This window comes from Harmonia axyridis, chromosome 1, assembly GCF_914767665.1.
Source record: "Harmonia axyridis chromosome 1, icHarAxyr1.1, whole genome shotgun sequence".
Taxonomy (NCBI): domain Eukaryota; kingdom Metazoa; phylum Arthropoda; class Insecta; order Coleoptera; family Coccinellidae; genus Harmonia; species Harmonia axyridis.
Window position 1 is genome coordinate 78913607 of NC_059501.1, and position 16457 is coordinate 78930063.

Sequence of the window (16457 nt, forward strand, 5' to 3'; positions counted from 1 at the left end):
TTGCACTCAGTGCACACTTGCAACAAGCAGAAAACGCTATAAGACACCTTTATGTTGAGGTGACTCTGCTGCAACGCTTCGACCCCTATAAATATGCCGGGGCCATAGTGAGTGTGGCGCGAAACCCGTAACGCCCTCTCTTAAGAAGACTTAGTCACTACAAAAGTAAGAGATTTGATGTCCTTTGCTATCCATGTAATATTCAGTCGATGTTGCCATATCGAGCAATGGAAACGAAACGCTTTAAATTTTGAGTTCCCAATATTATTTTTCCATTTTTATTAAGAGTCATAATTTTTTTTTTTTAATATTCAAAGTTGAGAAGGCATATTTGAAATGTGATGTTTCAACAATATTGCATAACTAATATTCCGTTTGAAGGAGAATAGATAGGTAATTGATTAAATTAATGATTCAATTTTTGGCTTTTTCTCATAAATATATTCATATATTATAATACATGAAATAAAATTTTTCATATTACATTGTGAATTTGTATATACAGTTTGAAGTAAGAAGTTTCCTTATATGGGAAAATAAATACCATTATATATTTGAGTCCCAATCATCTCAATTTAAATCCTTCATTTCAACCATATAGAAGAAGATTTTTCTAACTTTCATTATCTAATATATGTCCTCCGTATATGTTTGAAATTACTCATCCATACATATCTCTATTCATTAGATAAATGAATTTTTTTCTTCACAGCAACCAACGGAACCAAGGAACTTATATTAACTTAACTAAGATCTAGTTACAATTTTTTTGAATTCCGATTTTTCAAATTTCAAAAAAGAAATAATACATGAGATTCAATTAATATTCTGGCTTTTCGACACAAATATTACAAATTAAGAATTTTTTTACTGTTCGAATTTTTATAATTTCTGAATGGTTTGCAATTCCAACAAGAGGTATCGAAGTATCATTTTGAAATCTTGCATCAATTCAGAAACACACTGTATTTTTGTCTAATTTCCTCGAGATTTTAATCGAATAATATGTGTGTGAGAAATATGTACAGTTCTTGAAACTTCAATTGAACTTATTCAGTTGATGTTGCCCTTGTGATTCATGTATCCATTGAAAGAATGTGGCAACATCTTGTCTATGGCAGCTCTCCTCAACTTGGTGCATGTCGCCAACAGTGCACACCCCAACAAACACATGAGTGTACCACCAATTGCCAACAGGGCCGAAAACCATCCTGTTTTCATGCAGACTGTGCCTGGATCGCCGCGATTAACTGAAATTGAGGAATAATAAAATAAATAATAATAATAATAAATAAAAGAATTTTTTTTTTGAATTCATGATGAAGTATTGTCCATCGCTGGCCTTTACTTTATCCCATCTGTCGGGCCGCGTACGAATCCTGCGTTGAAAAAACTGGTCATCTTTTGAAACGATTCTCGAATTGATACAATTTTTCACTTTTTCATAAGACCGAAAGTACTGGTGAGCCAGGCCGTGTGCCATTGATCGAAACAAGTGATAGTCCGAGAGAGCAACGTCTGGAGAATACGGCGGGTGGAGTAGGACATACCATTTCAACGTTTCCAGGTATGTCTTGACCACTTTCGCAACATGGAGTCGAGCATTGTCATGCTGTAAAAACACTTTCTCTAATTCTGTGGTTATTCCGTTCATTCTTCCACATCTTGTAGAACAAAATCGTGCGAGAATATATCAGAAACGCACAGTTTTCATGGTTATATTTTATTATTCTATGTTGGTACTCCGAACTTTCCGCCACGGCTTTATCTGTCAATTCATCAATTTGCCTTAAAGAAATCAGTTCTGCCAACCAACATTTTTCAATGCAAAAATCACTAAAATATATTTATGGAAATATTTCATTAATTTCAATGAAAATGCAATGAATTAGAGAAAATAATGTATAATACACGTACAGAAGGCTCATTCTACCACTCGTTCATTCCAAAACTCGTCACTTCGTGGCTCGTTTTTGAATTTTGAACTCGTGGAAGAATATCAATGCCTTCTGCACTTGTATTATAAATAACTATTATCATGCCTCTCGTTGTATTGCGGCCGTTTGTCTTTCAATGCTCAGCTCAAACGCATTAATTGCGTTCGATAACGATTGCCTGTGATTGTTTCAGTCGGTTTTAACACCTGTTAATATACAACGCCCAGCTGGTCTCACCAAATACTGAGCATGACCTTGGAATCGTGAATATTCGGTTTGGCCGTCGACATGGAAGAAGCATGGCCGGGGTATACCTATGATTTTCTGCGCTTAGGATTATCTTAATGAGTCCATTCTCGTATCCAGTCACAATGCGATGCAGTAATTTCTTCCGTCTTTGCCTTGCAAGTAGCTGTTCACAAGCAAACAAACGTCGTTCAACATCTCTCGGCTTCAATTAGAACGGCACCCAATTTCCTTGTTTCTGAATCATTCACATCATCATTTCAGTCGTTTTGAAATGGCTTGTTGCGTCACTCCCAATGATGCCAATTCTTGTTGCATTTGACCCGAGTCTTGTTCAAGTAATGCCTCCAATTCTGCATCTTCGAAAACCTTCTCTCTTCCCCTGTCATGCTGGTCTTCGACGTACAATTCATTGTTCTTTAACTAATAGCGGCTCATTTGAGATAATTCGATGAGCCTCAGCCGCAGATTTCTCCATATTAAATCAGAACATTAAAACCTCCCGCAAATTACGAGAATTTGGCTCATAAGCTGACATGTTTAATCTAGAATAACTTTATGATGTAGACATAAATAGACAACTATTTCGATGGCGTTATGTTCACAAACACCTAACCTTATTGTATGACATCTACGATCTATTTATTTCGACTACCACTAGAGTGACTTGATAGAATCACTGTAACTACCACTAATACCGCTACAGGCATCTATTGCAAAATGGCGGAAGCGAAGCTGTACACCTAATATTTCTCGAAGTGGCCACCGAGATCTTGTGATTTAATACATCCAAAATTTTTATTTGAGATCACGTGAAAGATTGGATCATAATAGTTAATGAAACGACAATTGAAAAAATAAAAAAAATATTACCAGATAAAGTTAGATTTCTGTCTTCATCAGTTTCGCCCTCTTGTAGCACACGTAAGGACTGAAAAAGGTTCAAATTTTCCGATAAACTAGGAGGAGTAACCAGAGATGAGTTGTTGTCTGCGATGGATCTCTTTCTCAAATTTTTAACGTTCCTCCAGTGACAAGGCTGACTCTGGAAATATAAAATCATGGAAGTATATCATTATAGATACAAATGATAAATAGGTACAGTACTTACTGGACACCTTCCATGGCACATTCTGACATCGCATTCAATGTATAAAGCAGGAGATCCTGTGAATCTGAAGGTTTTCATGTACGCGAAAACCTGAGTTTCAAAAAGGCCTGATTCCGACCAGGATCCTCTAAATCTTGATATTAGCTTATCGTCAACCGGACATCTGAAAAGTATTTTTAACATTAAATCATACAGAAAAAGAGAAGTGTAGGTACTCTATGGTACATCAGCTGATAGGGGTGACAAATAAGCTGATGTCCGTTAGATTGAAGATAGTCTGTGATTTTTTTTAGTGATTTTTGCTTGGTGACATAAAAAACCTTCTTACCCATATTCATCAATCAGTTGTATCTTTTTGGTTGCGCCATTGTGAGCATAACAGTCATTGACAACGATATCGAATCCATCTGAAAGAAGAAGAATAATGTAAAATAAATCTAGAAAAAATAGTAAAATAGAATTTTACTACTCTATGGTTGGAGGCACTGATTAAGACTTGAGCAGGTAAGTGATTTTTTTAGTTATTACCATCTGGAAATTTCTTTATATTAACTCGAAAAAAACTTTGAAAGAATTGAAATTAAATTCTTCAAAATCAATATCAATGTCAGACATCAAAATATAGAACAAATAGAAAGTAGTTCGAGCACGTGCGCATGTCTTAACTAAGAACTAACAATAGAGTGCATAAACGCCACTGAATTCTTAGGTTTAGTTCTTAGTTCTTAGGAATGGTGCTTAAACCCACCATTATATGAGGCTTCACTTACCGTATTTACTACGCATATAAATTATCAAAGTGAGTGGGTCTCCAACTCTGACTGGTCCTGTTACTCTGTTTCCAGAAGTTCCATAGCCGTATCTTATTTCCATGTAACATTCTGGTGGTGTTAGCGTAAACACCACAGGGTTTCCTGTGGCAACTCTGAAAATTATGCTAATGTAGTGACTCTGAATGCCCGAGAGGAGGCGTTACTGGTTTCGCGTCACACTCTAGCGCGGTACCGGTGGGTTCATGAGACTCACCGTACTAGGGCAGAGTCACCTCTCCAAGATGGAGTGGAGGGTGTCTTGGGCAGAGATCGCTGGATTGGCCAGCCGATGAGTCCATCAGCGATCTCGGGACGAAACACCTCAATCCCTTGTGAAAGGGCTCCCCCAAGGTCTGTAGATTACACAGGTTGCCTCGTAACTTGGATTGAAGAGTGGGGTAACGCGTCATCCGGTGTCTGTCAAGGTCTATAGAGTGTCTGTATCGCCATTGGCCATCATTGACAGACATTTTATCCTAGCTATTTTATGATTGAAGATATTTAAGACTATTTAGGAGAGGCTACAAACGATATACGCGATCAAACTAATAAGAAAATCCGTGAAAACCCACGATTTCATTACAATCAAATGTTATTTATTTGAATGTGTAAACCGAGTGACGTCACGAACGGTTGACGCTGATTGGTCGAAAGTTACGAGACAACCTGTCTAAATCTATAAACCTTGGGGCTCTCCTACGTGAATTTTAAGACACAATAATACTAAAGGGTTTTCCAACAGGAAGTTCATTTTGAAAAGCCTGCTATCTGGGCAACTGTCACTTTCGAAGTGTCATCTTTTGACATTTGATAAGTTAAAATAGGTACGCCATCACTAAAAATGGAATGATGCAAGCTTCAACAACTCAATAAAAATATAAAATTCACAACAGAAATGGTGAACATTATGCAGTATCAGTTCGCAAAACTAAAGCACTTTTGGCTTGTGCAATAGTGAAAGCGGTGGAAAATTTAAGCTGTTGGGAGAATCACTGAAAAACAACTGAGAATATTGCACCTACACGAACTTGGCTCGAGAAAGACTCGCCAAACTCTCAAACTACGAGTATACTCGTTTTTTATCTAATATCAAAATGGTACCTCTTATTGAAAAAATCTTCATGTGGGTCGCGAAGAAAAAACATTATGAACTTACTCAACATCCAGGAAAGGAAAAGTGACAGTTTTCCAAAAGTCATATCCGTATTCACAGGTCACTTTGAAATGCTCATCGAATTCTTCTTCGATCAATGGATTGTATTGTACCGTAACAGTGTTCCACATAAAGTTTTTCTGAAAAGTAAATGACATTGAAATATCAAATTTTGAGTAGAGAGTAATAACGTGAAGTCAAACTCTTGTTCATTATTAGCTACAGGGTTTTTCACGTAACAGGTTCACTAGCTTTTGAGGTTTATGCTTTGATATCAATATTGAAAAGTAATCCATCACAATGATATTATTTTTCAGAAGCTATCCACTATATTTATATAGTCGGATTCAGAATCGATTGGGCATTCAGAAAATATAAGAAAATATTATGAAGTATATTTTGCAAGGAAAAATTTTCTGTTTTCTAGAAAACCGAAAGTTCAAATGGAGAAACAATTGATGAGAAATTGTCCCTAGACCTTCTTATTTTGAAAACCAGTCAAATTAAATACTTATACTTAATCTTGAAGAAGTCTAAGTTTAAGCTTAAAACAAAACATTTTGTATGGCGCTCACATCGAATATGGCAATATCAATAACAGCGCCACCTACGGAAGCAAAGGGAAGTATCGGCAATCCCGAGATCGCATTGCTTGACGTGTCTTAAACAAAATCTTGAACACAACAATCTTTTTAGACATCTTAGTTGACTCAACATTTCAGCTGAATATGTCTATTAATTTTGAAAATCGAAACATTGATTTTTACTTCAGAGCTTGATAAGAGTTTAAGCAACGAATAGAAGTGTGGAAATATGTAAAGTAGAAGTAGGAAAATATTTTTCCCACAACTACCATTAAATACAATTTCTTATTTACTGTGGGTGCTTTGCTGTTGTCTTCATTGTGTGTGTTCTTTCCTAGGGTTCCACATCTGTTCAGTTGAATGTAGAATTCATAATAGTCCCTTCCTGTTCCATTAATGTACATACAATCAGGGTCGTAGGCATATCCTGGAATCAAAAGTATTTCGAATATTTTTATTCAGATCTGTCAAATACATACTAACTGACAAAGAAACTGCAACACTCAGAAGGAGATGTTTCAATTAAATTTTTTTTGGTGAAACAAAGATAGTATAGCAGGGAGTACCTATATGATTGAAATTTGGAGAAAATAACGAAAAGTAAATTAGCTCTTTTAGTTTATCAGGGGCGGCTGTTAACGTGCCTTCCTGTACCAAAACTGCATAGTTAAGAATCTTTGTAATTTTGTCGGATTCAATAACATATACTAGAACTTTTTTGTTCCTTGAATAACTTTCGTTTCACACTTTGTTGCCAACTTAAAAAAAATAGAATTCATGGTTCTTTTTAATAGAAACAAAAAAAAAAAATTTCTTTGTTATTTTGTATTTCGAAAACAGTTAATTTTATCGACGATGAACAAAAGTACCTTTTTTTAGCTTAATGTTCAAGCTATCCAAATTTGTTTTTTTCTACTCCTTATCATACAGGGTGTTGAAAATGTAAGCATTAAAATGTACAACCTAATCCGCCTCTGATAAACTGAAGTAGCTAATTTGAATTTAAGGGTAGTATTTCAAGAGATCCTTACTACTGTTTATCATATCAAATTTTCTTCAAGTTATATTAAGTAGTTTGAAATTTATTCCAGTAAAATGGATTTCCAGTGACTTCATTTAGGAGGCCGTATCTCCGTAGGGAGGTCCTCTAGGAAAAAAAATGATGGGAACTTGTCATCTTATTTTTTTATGTTTTATCTGAATCCGAGAGACTTCCCACATTTTCCCGGACATCCTGTATAATATTATTTTTCTGATACCTCATTTTGTAATATAAGATTGTTCTTACCAGCTGAATAGACCAAACCACTGAACGTTCCATTGAATCCAACCCTGATCTTCATGTAATCATCCTGACATTCCGCTTCAATATCTAGAATCAAGAGGTTTTTTTATTATTTGTAAAGCACTTCAATATAAAAAATGTTATATTAAATGAATCTAACGGCATTCAGACAAATTTTCAATTCTGGAAAATTTGTCTGAATGCCGTTAGATTGATTTGATATATTATATATACAGACGCTAAACCAATATTTATAAAAATATTGTTTTCTCATACTTGTTGAAATACATCAAGAATTAATAGAATTTTTGAACGGTCGTTCTCAAAACTGAATTTTGCCTATAATTATGATGTGATCAAATGATCTTGATATTGTTATTTCATATCATATTCGTCTGAAGAGGCCAAAACACTTGCCAGAAAAGGAACACACACTCCTTTCATCGGCCTGAAACCTTTCTAAGGTGCAGACAAATGTACATTCAAGAGAAAAACTCTGGCGGTATATTCCTGGTTTAGCTCTGATGAGGGTCACAATAGATCATTAGGTCGCAGCGAAACGAATCATCTTTAATTAAATCTAATCTAATCTAAATCATATTCGCGTCCGTCTGTTTTGTTGCCACGGACATTTTTGGGAATTTCCTTTCGATAGGTGTATTTTTTGTATTTTTTCTCGATCGTATCTACAGTTTTGAAATGGGCAAAAAAAAATTCAAAGGGCGAGACTTTCCCAATCTCTATGGTGTCCTCTATCAGTGTATTGCGGTGTTTCATCCCAGCACCACTGATGGAATCATGAGTATGGCAACTCATTGGTCCCTGTCCTATCCACCCTCCATCTACAGCAGAGAGTGGTATCCTTTTCCGACTAATAGGAATTATTAACCTAGCTTGATTTGTTCTCCTTCCATATTGGCAATTGGAGTGACGAAATAAAAAACGATCTTGTAATATTTATAGCGTTTTCCATGCATGAAATGATGAAGTAAGTCATTTGCATTTCCGATTAAAGATCTGATCCTTTTTTTTTCAAGAATTGTGACCGTTCTACACCCAAACGTCTGCTTTTACTGTTAGCACTCAAGCATATCTGAATCTTTAATTATTATGATGAAAGTGAATCTTGTTTTAACCTTGGACATCAACATGCATATTGTAGTACTGCAAGAAATGGGTCATCTTGAGGCAGATTTGTGCTGAAGGATTGAAGGAACACGATATTACCATAGTTACCAAAGTATTAATGCCTATTATGTGATGACTGATCAGTTTTGTTAACAACACACTAATATTTTGCAAATTCTTTATCGAAACACCATGAAGCGGAGTGCGTAATTCTAAAGGGTGTTTTTTTAGAGCTATAGAACTTTAAATTGCAATAAAACAACGATGGATTATTCGATTGACATGAATTTTATTTATCCGCAAGATAATCTTGTGGCATTACATTTTAAATATGATTTCTGGCATATGACCTCCACGGCTGGCTCGGATGTAGTCCAATCTGGACGTCCAATTTTCGATGACTTTTTTCAACATTTGTGGCCGTATATCGGCAATAACACGGCGAATGTTTTCTTCCAAATGGTCAAGGGTTTGTGACTTATCCGCATATACCAATGACTTTACATATCCCCCAGTGACGGCTCGTGCCCTCGAGATGTGGGTCGGCCACACACACACACACACACACACACACATATATATATATATATATATATATATATATATCAACAATTTTAATTCCCAATATACAACAATAGTTATAAGTTAGATAAGGGGTGTGGGAAAATTGATAAGTGTTATAATGTCACTCTTCTTTATTTCATTTAGTCGACGTTTCGATCCCGATGGGGACCTTCTTCAGGACTCTACAATAGCAATAAAAAACAGTCAAAATAAGGCAATCACAAAACATGTAAAAATAGTACATACCGAAATACAGAGTTGTAAAGATCTTATTTAAACACAAATCAATAGCTCTCAAGAAAGCAACTAACAAGAACATCAACAACTTCAGCGAAAAAAGATCTGATACTTCGTTAGTAAAGGAGTAGAAATCAATTATAATAAGTAAATAAGGTAAACAGAATAATCATCAAAATGAGAGGTTGTGTTATATATATATATATATATATATATATATATATATATATATATATATATATATATATATATATATATATATAGAGCAACAGACCTGACATGGTCGTTTGGGAGAAACGCAAGAAGTCGGCAACCATCATCGATTTTTCAGTGCCGCTTGACCAGAATCTCTCAAAGGCTTATGGCGAAAAAATAACGAAATACGAAGCCTTATCAAGACAGATGAAGAGCACCTACCAACTGAATAACGTAAAAGTAAAGCCACTGATTATTAGCTGTAACGGGTTGGTGCACCGAAAAACAGTAAAACATCTACTTGAGATGGATCTCCCCCATAACACCATTGCATGGATGCAGAAGGCCGTAATTTTGGGAACGGTCAACATAATACGGCAAGTACTTTTCCCTCATTAACAGATGGGATGGCTCTTGGCAGCGATGCCCGGGTCATCTGACTGATCCACATTGCGTGTGAAGGTAAAAAAAAAAAAAAAAAAAAAATATATATATATATATATATATATATATATATATATATATATATATATATAGTTTTTTTTTTAATTCACACTAGCGTGGTAGTTCAATTGTGATAATTCGGGCCGGAAGGCCAAGAATAAGGCGCGAATTACAGAACTTTTGAAATCAGGATGTTTTCAAAGTTAGGAATATATTAATTATATTTTCATGATCAGAAAATCAATACCTAACTACTATCGAACGGCATAAATAAGTTCTTTTCTGATTAAGACGTAATATCCCATAATTAACCATTCATTTGAATATATTAATTATATTTTCATGATCTGAAATTCAATAGCTACTATCGAACGGCATAAATAAGTTCTTTTCTGATTAAGAGATAATGTCTCATAATTAACCATTCATTTAATTATCAAATATTTGAAATAAACTGTGAAAAGTTGCTGCTTGACGCTCTGCAACAGGGTAACCGGCCAGCCGACCCTGTGTATTGGGAAGCGACCTAATATCGAGTTGTTGTGCCGTTCTACTGAGTGGTCGTATTCTGGGCGTATGTCGTAGTATCTTTTCCTTTACGTAGCGCTCTCGGTAGCGTTGGTTCCGCCATCGGCTCTTGGCCGACCTAACGTGATGAGATGCTTTCAGTGACATTCCAGGAGTTGCAGTTGTATAATTGTAACATTTGTGTTACATTTCAGACCTAATGTTACGGTGTTACGTACAATTCTGGAATAACTTGTTTGGGGTGATGTTAGGGGTTGTCCATTAATCACGTGAGGCTTGAAAGGGGGGGGGGAGGGGTTTGATAAAAATCACGAAAATATCACAAGGGGGAGGGGGGGGTGTAGTAAGATATCACGTGTATTTATTTTTTCGTCAAACGCGCGATTTTTAAACAAATATTAGGCGGCACGGCGCGGCGTGTAGTGAACTTGACTACATTAAATATATTCATGTACTAGTACAATACATGTTTTTTCTAAGATTACACTCTTCGTTTATTATTATTGTTATGGCAATCAAAAAAAACTTGCAACCTGGTGTAGACATTTTTATTATGGTCCTTAATTTCAGAAGGAAGATTATAGTTTATACCTGTATTTAAATTAAGATAATATTCAGAAAATTTTAAGATTCGTTGTAGGTACTAAAATCACACGTGATGTTGAAAAGGGGAAGGGGGGGTGGTCTTAAACCTCACTACGTATCACCAATGGGGGAGGGGGGGTTAAAAAATGCTAAAAAAAGATCACGTGATTAATGGACAACCCCTTACGAAAAGTAACCATTTACGATTGTGGTTTGTTACAATTTATGAAAGGGAATAACAACGCTGGATGCTTTGGAAATCGAATATTAGGTGGGTCCGAAAGAAAATATTGGCCGGTATAAGTTATATTTTCCTGTTCTGAGTGGAAATATTCATTACCGAGGGAATTTGGATATCGAAATCGATAACTCCGATTGGGTTTCAATGAATTGAATATCTAGAATTATTTTCTATTTCCCGATAATTTTTGGGTCGGCCCGGCCGACCCTGCCGACCCTGACGAGCCGTCACTGATATCCCCACAGAAAGTAGTCTAGCGGTGTTAAATCACAAGATCTTGGAGACCAATTCACAGGTCCAAAACGTGAAATTAGGCGGTCACCAAACGTGTCTTTCAATAAATCGATTGTGGCACGAGCTGTGTGACATGTTGCGCCGTCTTGTTGGAACCACAGCTCCTGGACATCATGGTTGTTCAATTCAGGAATGAAAAAGTTAGTAATCATGGCTCTATACCGATCACCATTGACTGTAACGTTCTGGCCATCATCGTTTTTGAAGAAGTACGGACCAATGATTCCACCAGCCCATAAAGCGCACCAAACAGTCAGTTTTTCTGGATGTAACGGTGTTTCGACATAACCATTATTTTCGAAATAAAATTGCACTACTTGCAAGCGTTGTTCAGGCGTGAGTCTATTTATAATAAATTGCCAAACCAAACTGAAAATAAATCACTTGACAGCTGTTAAATCGGTCTCCATCTTGAACAGTAATGCCAACTTAATGTTATATACCTCGAAAAAAAACACCCGTTACTTGATAAATAAATACCTGACTCGACTTGAGATTGAAAAACTACTACTCGACTTGAACTTGACTTGAAATTAAGTAATGCCCCCCTATTTGGAGAATGTTGTGGTTCATGGGGTTGTTTTTTTTGGAACAAACTCGTGATAGAAATTCATTCCCCACAAAATAGAAGGTGACCTGTTTTTTTCATCTTTCTGAGTTCTGTGGGGGCCTGTATATATTTTTGTGACAATTGAGAATTGTAGATTTGTTCCACAATCGACACCCCTGATGATACGATAAAGTTTATAATACAACTAGAACAAAATGCAATTTGAAGATAAATCTAGTGATCAAATACTTACGTTGTACTCTTGTGGTGTTATGTCTGAATTTTCTATACTCTCTATCCCAATTGTCCACAGGTAGTTTCCAATCTACATCTTCTGGTGCTGATGGAAGTTCTCTATCTCTTACAGGCGGTAAAGGAACATATCCTGATGTATCTCCTATGAATATCACCTGTTGGGGAAATACAATATATTTGAAAAATCCTTTTTTTTCTCATTAAATTTTAAACATTAATAGCTGTTAAATTGTGTGGTTTACAGGGGTCTATACCGTTTCAATGATCATTTCAAACAGAATTAAGGTATATCTTACGCTAAAGACCAGCAATTTATATAAGGTTTTCACTATAATTCGATTTAACTAGTTTGTCACTCGAGAAAGTTATTTTTAAAATACTCTTTTTTAAACACAGGACGAAAAAGGAGAAGAGGAAATTCATGGAAAAGGTGCTCCTTTTTCATGAATTTCCACATAAAATTTTCTCTTCTTCTTCTTCGTCCTGTCTTTACATCAATGGTTTCCTAGCTGCAGCTGGGATGATGAAGATCAGCTTTCATAGCCTTTCGTAGGGATGTATTTGATTTTTTCTCTAATGCAATCTTTGCCAACCGATCATCTGACATTCTGTCTATGTGGTCTCTACATTCTCTTCGCCGATTTCTTGACCATCTTACCATATCCTAGATATGTCTTGATTATGTTGGAAGGTATAGATTGCAGAAGGTACAGAACTCGTGCTGCCGGTTCATCTAGCTTGGGAAAATATGACTGGGGAATAAGTGCTGAATTAAATAAACTCGCGTGGCTCAGGTTCGAAAATATGTTTGGCTTCACATGACGATAACGGTACACACAATTTTGAGTTCCTCTTTTCCTCCCTATTTGAGGGAATAGTTGGTTCTCAGGCTTGATGTTCATGAAGTTGCCATTAGGCATGGACAATGGCTTATTTTGCCTAGATTCGGTTCAGCCATGTTTCAGCGCTCCTTCACTATTATTATTATTATTATGTGGGTTGTGGTCCTTATACTGTGACTAAAGTAGTTCACGGCCAAGGACAAAATAGGGAAATAAAAGAACGGGATAAAAACACTTATTCAATTTATTTCCAACCCACTAAAAATGTGTGAAGAAGATGATATTTTGATTTAATCGTTTTTTAAGGGTCGCTAGACGTTGGGTCGATGCGGCTCGGTCGCAGGTACTTTTTCGCCGGTCTCGGGAACATATTTGAAAATCTTTACTCTTCTCGTTGTTGGTGCAAGTGTTGGACATATGTTGTAGTTGTAGACTGGACTGAACTCAATTGAATTATTCGCCCTGAAATGTCGATTTTTCTGGACATTCAGGCCGTTTTAGATTCGACAGTTAGTAAAGCCTTTCTACAGATCCCTTAGGGGTGTGGCTTTGGTCATTTCAAGTTTTTACACCGTTTTTAGCATTTTGGTTGGAAATTAAACTCAACTCGAATATTTTCGAGGGAATCGATAGATTCCCTGCAATTATTATTATATCTCCTTTATTTCTTCATTTCCTTGTGGTCAATTAATGTGCATACCACTATTGATTATAACGTTCGAATTCGTTTAGTTATGGTATTTTCTGCTCTGGTATCTATCGCGTATGTCATAACTGGTCTTACACAGGTCTTATATATTCTGACTTTGCTCCAGGTTCTTATCATCTTCTACATCTCTCAAGTACTCTGAGATTAATGATGCCTTTGTTGTTAGAGCTTCTACTTCATTCTTTAAATTCATATTACCTGTTATCTTTGTTGTGTAGAACATCACTTGTTCTACACTCTGATCGTGTATAGTGATTTTGCTATTTGTGGAAACTTAGGTACCTATACATAAAAATATTATGAAAAAGTCTAGTCAAAGGCTGAAGACCCATCGTCATAACAACATCTGTAATTTAATTGGTAAATATGTCATTATGATATTCCATTTTCCTATATCCCCAAAAAAAAATAGTTGGTTTTGTAATATATAAATTTCATTGAAACAAAAACTTGAATTTATTATTTGTGGATCAGTGATATACCTACATAATTTGATAGTAATCTTTTCCAAGGTTAATTCTTACGATTACGTTTCAAATTGATGCATTTTCTGCTCTAGTTCACAAGACCATTGGTGGCGGAAAGTGTTGATGAATTAGTAAGAATATAAAACTGTCTATTCAATATCTATGTTAAGATCAAAGCTGAGCGGCATATAATATGTATAAAATATCTTAAATGTTTTTAGGCTCATTTTCATGGTAATAATACTATCACTATAGTGTGATAGTGTTAGTAACTATTGGAGCAACCGAGGGAGCAACTGTCACCATGTAAACTATGTAAACCATGTAAATCACCGTGAAAATGAGCCTTTAGTCATCTTAGCGGCATGCCACAAACAAAAACAACAAATTTTGGAGGATCTAAGACATATAAATCTACAAATACCAGGTGATACAGTTTCAGGATCTCGTTCAGAATTCCAATGATTGAATCGAAGAATACAATATTGTTGGCTGTAGGTTAACGGTTATAAAAAAATCATTCTATAATTCGGAAATTGAACTGGTCGAAAACAATACCAAAGATAATAAAAATACACAAATATAAAAAAATTGACAACTTTGTGTCCATTCCCTTCACAATTAAATATCTTTATGATATATTTGGTTTTTTTTTGTTTTTCCACTTCCAATTATAAAAATGACAAAATAATAATAACCAACCAAAAGAAAATTCCAAATAACTCAAACTGTACAAATTGAGAAAACAGTTAACAAATTGAATAACTCAATTAACATATTCAGAGTGGTTTCTCTCAACTCTTCAAGAACGGGGATTTTGACGTCGAAGATGCAGAATTGGAGGCATTACTTGATCAAGACTCGTTTCATATACAACAAGAATTGGCGGGATCATTGGGAGTGACGCAACAAGCCATTTCGAAACGCCTGAAAATCATGGAAATGATTCAGAAACGAGGAAATCGGGTGCCGTACGAGTTGAAGCCGAGAGATGTTGAACGGCGTTTGTTTGCTAGTGAACAGCTGCTTGCAAGGCAAAGACGGAAGGGATTTCAGCATCGCATTGTGACTGGAGACGAAAAATGGGTTCATTACAATAATCTCAAGCGCAAAAAATCATGGGGATGTCCCGATCAAACTTCCACAGCGATGGCTAAACCAAATATTCATGGTTCCAAGGTCATGCTCAGTATTTGGTGGGACCAGCTCGGCGTAGTGTATTATGAGTTGTTGAAACATACTTGGAAATATTGAAATGGGAAGCCCATCGTCGTATTCTCCAGACGATGCTCCCTCGGACTATCACTTGTTTCGATCAATGGCACGCAGCCTGGCTGACCAGCACTTCCAGTCTTATGAAGAAGTAAAAAATTTGATGGATTCGTGGATCGCTTCAATAGATGACGAGTTTTTTCAACGAGGGATTCGTACGCTGTCCGAAAGATGGGAGAAAGAATGATAGCCCCGGAAGCAACGAGTAAAATGCATAATTTTTGTCGCATGAACTTACCAAGTTTTCGATATAGATACCCACTTGAACCTCTTCTTGTAATCTTTATCCAAACTATTAGTTATCAGATTATCGTGATTACCCACATTTATATAAATGTCAATTTGAACGAGCAATTTTCTGCTCTACTTTTTCTGTCACATAGATTCTCTCCTGTAGAGAATTCGAAATGAGAGTGTTTATATGTCAGTAAGCCATCAAATTATTTAAATCAAGTTGAGCAGCCATAATTGTTCGAAGCCAATTGCATTATGGAAAGTTTTTTCCTTTAGAAGGCTGAAGGAACGAAACCCCTATGATTTGCGTCAGATATAGCAGATGAGAACTGTGAAATGGAAATTATATAGGTTTATATAGCGATATATGTAGAATTATTGTAGTTCCGTGGTATCCGCAGGCACATAGCCCCATAGCTACCAAATAAGTGAATTTCTTGATTTTTTTCATAACTGAAAAGAATAGAGAATTTCAATTAGGGATTCATCAAGCCAAGTGCTTGACATTTTAACCAACTACTTGACTTGAAAATCAAGGTCGTGAAAAATTACATACTTGAGCTTGGCTTACTTTGTTTTAGATATTTATTGCTCAACTTGATATCAAGCTACTTGATATTACTTGAGCTTGATATGCACGCGTCGCACTCCATATATTTCTGCAATCTCGTGTGCACTTAGACTGAATAAGGGGATTCCTCGATCGCCGAGAGACTGAAGCATTCGCCAGTGTGTCTTTATTAGTAGTTTTCTCTCATTTTTATGAAATTTATTGGTAGATTTT

The 16457-nt window shown here is 35.9% G+C and overlaps 1 protein-coding gene across 1 annotated transcript in view; it reads right to left on the minus strand.

Annotated features, from left to right (window-relative positions):
* Positions 1–418: 418 nt before the first annotated feature.
* Positions 419–16457, minus strand: part of LOC123678500 — a 34475-nt gene continuing 18436 nt past the window's right edge. The window contains exons 4-12 of the mRNA XM_045615550.1: positions 12148–12304; positions 7132–7215; positions 6137–6270; positions 5263–5399; positions 4065–4219; positions 3623–3701; positions 3295–3457; positions 3057–3228; positions 419–1250 (exon numbers count right to left, since the gene is read on the minus strand). Of these exons, the coding sequence (XP_045471506.1) occupies positions 1054–1250; positions 3057–3228; positions 3295–3457; positions 3623–3701; positions 4065–4219; positions 5263–5399; positions 6137–6270; positions 7132–7215; positions 12148–12304 (1278 nt within the window). The 3' untranslated portion in view covers positions 419–1053. The remainder of the gene's footprint in view (positions 1251–3056; positions 3229–3294; positions 3458–3622; positions 3702–4064; positions 4220–5262; positions 5400–6136; positions 6271–7131; positions 7216–12147; positions 12305–16457) is intronic.